General features: G+C 43.9%; 1 protein-coding gene across 2 annotated transcripts in view; it reads left to right on the top strand.

Moving 5' to 3' along the window:
- The first annotated feature begins 201 nt into the window (after positions 1 to 201).
- The window catches only part of KCNH1 (potassium voltage-gated channel subfamily H member 1), a 214055-nt gene continuing 206379 nt past the window's right edge, over positions 202 to 7877 (top strand). For both annotated transcript variants that reach the window (XM_075267108.1, XM_075267106.1), the window contains exon 1: positions 202 to 467. In XM_075267108.1, the coding sequence (XP_075123209.1) occupies positions 389 to 467 (79 nt within the window). In that variant the 5' untranslated portion in view covers positions 202 to 388. The remainder of the gene's footprint in view (positions 468 to 7877) is intronic.

The raw sequence follows: 7877 nt of genomic DNA, 5'->3' as shown, positions 1-7877 counted from the left end.
GCAATGAAGAGGTTACATAATCCAGTTGCTAGACACAAGCAGAGGGGATCCAGTAAGGCAGGCTGCGCAGGGCTGAGCATTTCAGGACCTTGGAGAGCAAAGAAGGGGCTTAGCTCCTGGGAAAGTCAGAAGACCAGGGGAGCAGAGGACAGGGTGGGAGGTGTGAAGGGGAAGAGTGGGGGCAGGGGGAGTGATGAGGAGGATGAGAAGTGCTGCTAAGGATGGCTGGGAATACTGCTCCTTCTTCATCCATCGCTTCTTCTGATGCAATAGCTGCTGGAACCCACTCAGGACCATGAGGACCTCTCTCCATGAAAGACCAGGAGCCCCGGCTCTTCCCATCCCTCCACTACCCTGAAGCCCCCTACAGCTTTGGACCACAGCTGCTATGACCATGGCAGGGGGTCGGAGAGGACTGGTTGCTCCACAAAATACCTTTTTGGAGAATATTGTCAGGAGATCTAATGGTAAGGACCTTCAAAAGCCACCCCATTGTCCTAGACAGAGGATCATGTCCATGGAAAGGAGGGCTATGACATGGAGGTGATTAAATTAGCCCAATTTAATGGTTCACTTCACTTAGCCTGGGATTTCTTACTTTTGCTGTTTAACCCTTTCACCGCCTGCAGTCCTTGTGTAGCCCCCCTTTTTTTTTTTGCAGGGATCTGCCATTGAATGTCTTCAAGAAAAGGGATTGTAAATTCTTGTTTGGTTGGTCTGGAGGTATTTCAGATCTCTTAAGACTATGGAAAGAGTAAGCATGCATAAGTGAGAGTGCTATCTATCTATCTATCTATCTATCTATCTATCTATCATCTATCATCTTTATATGCCCAGACTTATGTCATCTGTATGGCCCATAGTCATGAAGATGATCAGATTCTGCCCTTTGCTTGTCCCATTGACTTGGCATGTCCCTGGCTCGGGGCGCCTTGTTAATAGAATGGTGTCATAGTGTAATAATTGGCTACAACTGCATGCTATACTGACAGATGGAGCAGACTTTATTACCAAATACCCATGCACTCTATATCTCTAGTAGTCCAATGCTTTAGTAGTAGTCCTGTACTGAATATGTCACTGTAGATAATCCCCATGGATGGATATAGGAGAGTGAATTATATGTTTACCCTACTATACCTGACTTATGTCATCTAGTTCTATGATGGCCCATAGTCCTGTAAGATGATGAGAGTCAGCCCAGTGCTTGCCCAATTGACTTGACATTTACTTGGATTGCGGTGTCTTGTTAATAGAAATGTATCTTCAGTAATTTCCTACAACTGCATGCTATAGTGTCAGATGGAGCAGACTTTATTACCCATGTACTATATATCAGTACTGTGACGGGTGCGAACTGGCCAGGCAGTCTAGCCCTCTGCTATAGTAGTAGTCCTTAAACTGAAGATGCCAACATAGATGGGTAATTTTATTCTGTACTGCAGACATAAACCTTTCCAGGGTGCTCATCCCAGGTGTGGACCATATATAATGTTGTCTTCTCAGGGTGCTCATGCCCTGGGTGGACCATATATAATGTTATCTTCTCAGGGTGCTCATGCCTTGGGTGGACCATATATAGTTCCCAAGATGCTCATCCCAGGTGTGGACTTCTATGTTACCTTCTCAGGGTGCTTATGCGCTCTTAGGACCTTATATGTTACATTCTCAGGGTGCTCATGCCCTCTTAGGACCTTCTATGTTACCTCCTTAGGGTGCTCATGCCCTGTAAGCTCGTAATATATTACCTTCCCTAGGTGCTCATGCCCTGTGCGGACCTTCTATGTTACCTTTCCCAGGATTCTTATTCTTTATTAGGACCTTCTATAGATCTTCCCAAGATGCTCATGCCCTGTGTGAACCTTCTATGTCATCTTCCAATGGGGCTTATGCCCTCTTTAAGCCTTTTGTTACCTTCTCAGGGGACTCTTCTCCTCTGTGGACCTTCTATGTCAGGTTGATGAGATGCCACCATAAGTCACCATGGTCTCCTCAGATATGTACAGTCTTCTAATTATTATTACCAATCTTCACTTGTTTTAGGATGTCTTAAGTGCTGGAGTAATATATTCTACAGTATATACTGATAACTCTATGATCCTGCCTTGCTATGACATGGTGCTGTTGGTACCTATGGAGGTCCCATTCTTCTCCAGACCTACCACGAATCGCCGGCTATTGTTCTCCTCAACAATACTTTTTCCTACATTGTTTCCTTATTAATGTTGTAAACCTCTCACCTAAGCTTCTAGACAACTGTCTTAGTATGTGAATTCCTTCAGTGTAGACAAAGGTCTTGGGATCTTGGCAGCTTTGCTGACTCTTGTCAAGTTCTATAGATGTTGTAGAGTTACAAGGTAATGGCCCTTGTGTCTCCCTATATATGAATATCGAAGATCATTACAGCAAATGGAGGGAGGCATAAATAATTCATAAGTTATCCATAAGGCTCGATAGCTTTCAATTTACATGAGTTGTGGCAGCTGAAGTTGTGTATTTGTAGTCGGGAGATATTAAACTGGTTGGTAAATTTGCCTGTAATATCAAGATGTGTGACCAAGCTGATGTACCATAGAACTATCTATCTATCTATCTATCTATCTATCTATCTATCTATCTATCTTCTATCTATCTATCTATCTATCTTCTATCTATCTATCTATCTATCTATCTATCTATCTATCTATATCTCTCATATCTATCTATCTATCTATCTATCTATCTATCTTCTATCTATCTATCTATCTATCTATCTATCTATCTATCTATCTCATATCTATCTATCTATCTATCTATCTATCTATCTATCTATCTATCTATATCTCTCATATCTATCTATCTATCTCCTATCTATCTATCTATCTATCTATCTATCTATCTATCTATCTATCTATCTATCCATCCATCCATCCATCCATCCATCTCATTCAGATGACTCTAGAGTTGCTCAGTCCTATAGGACGTGTTAGATAAAGATTGCGCAGATACAAGGGGATGTCTTATACAATACCATTGGATGATTACAGCTTGACAGATTATTATGTATAACCAGGTTGAGTTAAAGGGCAAGTACATCCAGATTCATTCTTAGGCTGAGGCCTCACGTTGCGGAAAGCTGTGTCTTCATAAGATATATAACATATAAAGGAGCCTCTTCTACTTCTCCCTTCTGTTATTTCCACTCCTAGCTTTAGCTAAAAAAAACCTCAGCAAAATCTTCAAGAAAAAATGCATCTTTTCTGCAACGTGTAGCCTCAGCTTTAAAGGGGTTAGGGGGAATACCTGGGCATACATTGCACCCAGTCATTGGCTGAGCCATCATTTCTAGGCATTCCCTGTGTGTTGAGGAAGACCTAAATGTAAAGCTCTGGTGGTCCCAGGCAGCACTGAAAATGGGGCAGTGGGAGATCCCTGAGAGGTAAGTACCATTTGCTTCCATACGACCCTCCTAAGCTCTACTTAATGTATTTTAATTAGCTGTAAACCCCCTTTAAAGTCCATGTGATCCATCTAGTGGGTAGTCGCTTCCACTCCATTCCCCTCTGCCTATTGGATTTTGAACATGGAAGCTGAATTGTGTCCTCTATAACTTTTATAGACCTGTAGTCACCGGTATGTTTTCTGGAATTTTATTACAAACACAGGCTTGAAGCTTCTGGAATCCAACGCAAAATCAAGGGCCCCTACATACCTTGGGCGGGGGAGGGTCCCTTGGGACCCCCTCATGGCCTAGGGCCCAGTAGCGGCTGATCCCTCTGCACCCCCAATATCTATGTCCCTGATCACAAAGCAAAGTTCCTAGTTGAAGACCCCCACAAATGATGGTTGAATATATATCATTGTGAGATTGTATCACAGATGGAAATTAGTTTAAAGGAAATGTGTCACCACAAAATGGCCTATTTTTGAAACAATATTCAATGAGGCAATGGACGGCGCTCTCAGGTCCAATAGATTTTATTAATAAGAAGGAATTAATTTGTTTTATTTTTTTAAGAATTTTTACAAATTTTATTTTCAATTTTCCTTGTTGCAATATATGTCCAGCAATTTCCATTTGACCACTAAGCTTAATAATAGACTGACAATTGCCAAAAAATTTTTTTTTTTATTGCAACAGTCACCTCATTTAAATCACACACAGAATTACAATAGAAGCTAACGCCTCTATAGATAACACCTCTGACCCATCTTTACCTCTACTACTGAGAATAGATGATGTTACATTTTATCTCCTCCCCCTTCTCTGCACTCCCATAGACCGCAATGAGTCGGCGCCATAGGTCCTGCCTATGACCACGAATGTGCTGTAAAGCAGATCACTAAATGCTGTTATCAGAGCAGAGGAGAGGAGAAACTCAGGCAAGATGGCCGCCCCCATAGTCATGGACGGAAAATAGAATAAGAAATGTACGATTAGAAAATAAAACCAGATTAGAAAAAAAGTGATACATTTCAATATCTGAATTTAATAAATTTTTTAAAAATTTGATATATATATTTTTTAAACGAGTCTTTTTGTATATTTGTATTTTCTTTTTGCTAAATATGGCATCTAGGATGATCCTTGAAGTATAACTGGGCTCCTTAGTTATGTGCATTTCTATAGTCTCTAGAAGGGCTCTTGGCAGCGTCTCCAGTCACGGCGAGGAATAAATAGCGTAAAGTGTTTTAGTTCATTTATAAACACATGACGCGGAGGCCGTTTTCCGTCTTTTAGGTCATTAATTGATTGAACCGGCAGCACCAGGACTTCCACTGCCAGGCAATAAATAAGACAGTCCCTTCTTAATATTCTCCTGCTCACAAGCAGAACAGCGATACTACGAGTCTTAAAGGGAAATGGCCATGAGATAGCTATAGGGATACTGTATCATCTAAGGCCTCATACACATCTGCATCGGTAATCCATTCGGGGGGGTCAGACTACCGAACACATTTGCAAGCGGTGTGTAGTGAAAGCACATGGACCCCATAGACTGTAATGGGGTCCGTGTGCTTGTCGTGAGATCTCAGGAAAGTAGTTCACAATTTTGCGAGATCTTGCGGCAAGCACATGGACCCCATTATAGTCTATGGGGTCCATGTGCTTTCACCGCTTGCAAATGCGATCGGTAGTCCATTCGGGGTGTGGGGGGGTTTCCCGTGCAGACTCCCCGAACGGATTACTAAACGCAGATGTGAACTAAGGGTTAGGGTATATTCACATAGAGTTTTTCGCAGGCTGAAAAAAACTGCTTCAGCATTAGCGTTTTTATTGTCACTTTTTATAACGTGTGTCTGTGACTCCAGCACATTGTATGGACCAGGAAACTCCACTTTAAGGCTATGTCCTCACTGGGCTCTCCTTAGTTCATGTCCGCCAGGGGCCCATGTGCTAAAGCAGCCATTACCCCCAGACCCCATAAACATTAATAGGGTCTGCCAGGTATCTGTCAGGTTTTTGCTGTTTTTATGCTGAAAATCCGTCCACACAGGCTTTTCTCTCCACCAATTTCCGGCAGAATCCATGGCGGAGTCTGCCACCGAAACTCAGATGCAAATGTGAACCTGACCTAAAAAGAAGCTAGCGGATTTTGATGCGTTTTTTTGCAATCAAAAAATGCGGAGCGTTTTTTCCGCCTCCCTTGGATTTCAATGGCTTTTTGAAGGCAGAATCCTCCTGATGATAGGTCTTGTCTAGAGATGAGCGAACACTAAAATGTTCGAGGTTCGAAATTCGATTCGAACAGCCGCTCACTGTTCGAGTGTTCGAATGGGTTTCGAACCCCATTATAGTCTATGGGGAACATAAACTCGTTAAGGGGGAAACCCAAATTTGTGTCTGGAGGGTCACCAAGTCCACTATGACACCCCAGGAAATGATACCAACACCCTGGAATGACACTGGGACAGCAGGGGAAGCATGTCTGGGGGCATAAAAGTCACTTTATTTCATGGAAATCCCTGTCAGTTTGCGATTTTCGCAAGCTAACTTTTCCCCATAGAAATGCATTGGCCAGTGCTGATTGGCCAGAGTACGGAACTCGACCAATCAGCGCTGGCTCTGCTGGAGGAGGCGGAGTCTAAGATCGCTCCACACCAGTCTCCATTCAGGTCCGACCTTAGACTCCGCCTCCTCCCGCAGAGCCAGCGCTGATTGGCCGAAGGCTGGCCTATGCATTCCTATGCGAATGCAGAGACTTAGCAGTGCTGAGTCAGTTTTGCTCAACTACACATCTGATGCACACTCGGCACTGCTACATCAGATGTAGCAATCTGATGTAGCAGAGCCGAGGGTGCACTAGAACCCCTGTGCAAACTCAGTTCACGCTAATAGAATGCATTGGCCAGCGCTGATTGGCCAATGCATTCTATTAGCCCGATGAAGTAGAGCTGAATGTGTGTGCTAAGCACACACATTCAGCACTGCTTCATCACGCCAATACAATGCATTAGCCAGTGCTGATTGGCCAGAGTACGGAATTCGGCCAATCAGCGCTGGCTCTGCTGGAGGAGGCGGAGTCTAAGGTCGGACCTGAATGGAGACTGGTGTGGAGCGATCTTAGACTCCGCCTCCTCCAGCAGAGCCAGCGCTGATTGGCCGAATTCCATACTCTGGCCAATCAGCGCTGGCCAATGCATTCTATTAGCCCGATGAAGTAGAGCTGAATGTGTGTGCTTAGCACACACATTCAGCTCTACTTCATCAGGCTAATAGAATGCATTGGCCAATCAGCGCTGGCCAATGCATTCTATTAGCTTGATGAAGCAGAGTGTGCACAAGGGTTCAAGCGCACCCTCGGCTCTGATGTAGCAGAGCCGAGGGTGCACAAGGGTTCAAGTGCACCCTCGGCTCTCCTACATCAGAGCCGAGGGTGCGCTTGAACCCTTGTGCAGCCTCGGCTCTGCTACATCAGAGCCGAGGGTGCGCTTGAACCCTTGTGCACACTCTGCTTCATCAAGCTAATAGAATGCATTGGCCAGCGCTGATTGGCCAGAGTACGGAATTCGGCCAATCAGCGCTGGCCAATGCATCCCTATGGGAAAAAAGTTTATCTCACAAAAATCACAATTACACACCCGATAGAGCCCCAAAAAGTTATTTTTAATAACATTCCCCCCTAAATAAAGGTTATCCCTAGCTATCCCTGCCTGTACAGCTATCCCTGTCTCATAGTCACAAAGTTCACATTCTCATATGACCCGGATTTGAAATCCACTATTCGTCTAAAATGGAGGTCACCTGATTTCGGCAGCCAATGACTTTTTCCAATTTTTTTCAATGCCCCCGGTGTCGTAGTTCCTGTCCCACCTCCCCTGCGCTGTTATTGGTGCAAAAAAGGCGCCAGGGAAGGTGGGAGGGGAATCGAATTTTGGCGCACTTTACCACGCGGTGTTCGATTCGATTCGAACATGGCGAACACCCTGATATCCGATCGAACATGTGTTCGATAGAACACTGTTCGCTCATCTCTAGTCTTGTCGCTTTTTTTTTTCCTCTAAAGGTATGTTCACACAGAGTCTTTTGCAGGTTGATCTGAAGACAGAATCCACCTCAAAATCCACCTCAAAAAACACCTCCCATTCATATCAGTGGGAGACAGTAGAGGTTTTTTCCTCTAAAAACAAAAGTAACATGACCTATCTTCAGGCGGATTCCGCCTTAAAAATCCCATTAAAATCAATAGAAGGTGGAAAAAAACATAACACGTTTTTTTTTTCCATGACTTTTAATGTGTCTTTTGCAAAAACCACAAGCTTTTTTTTTTTGAAAGGGGTCCATACAGGTCCAGGTCCATACAGTGTGCTGGAGCAAAAACCAGTTACAGGAAAAACACGTTGGCAATGCGTTGACATTCGGTCGTGGCTTCCCGCTGCTAAGCAGACCCAGAAGA

This window comes from Leptodactylus fuscus, chromosome 3, assembly GCF_031893055.1.
Source record: "Leptodactylus fuscus isolate aLepFus1 chromosome 3, aLepFus1.hap2, whole genome shotgun sequence".
Classification (NCBI taxonomy): Eukaryota; Metazoa; Chordata; class Amphibia; order Anura; family Leptodactylidae; genus Leptodactylus; species Leptodactylus fuscus.
This window is presented reverse-complemented; position numbering and strand designations above follow the sequence as displayed.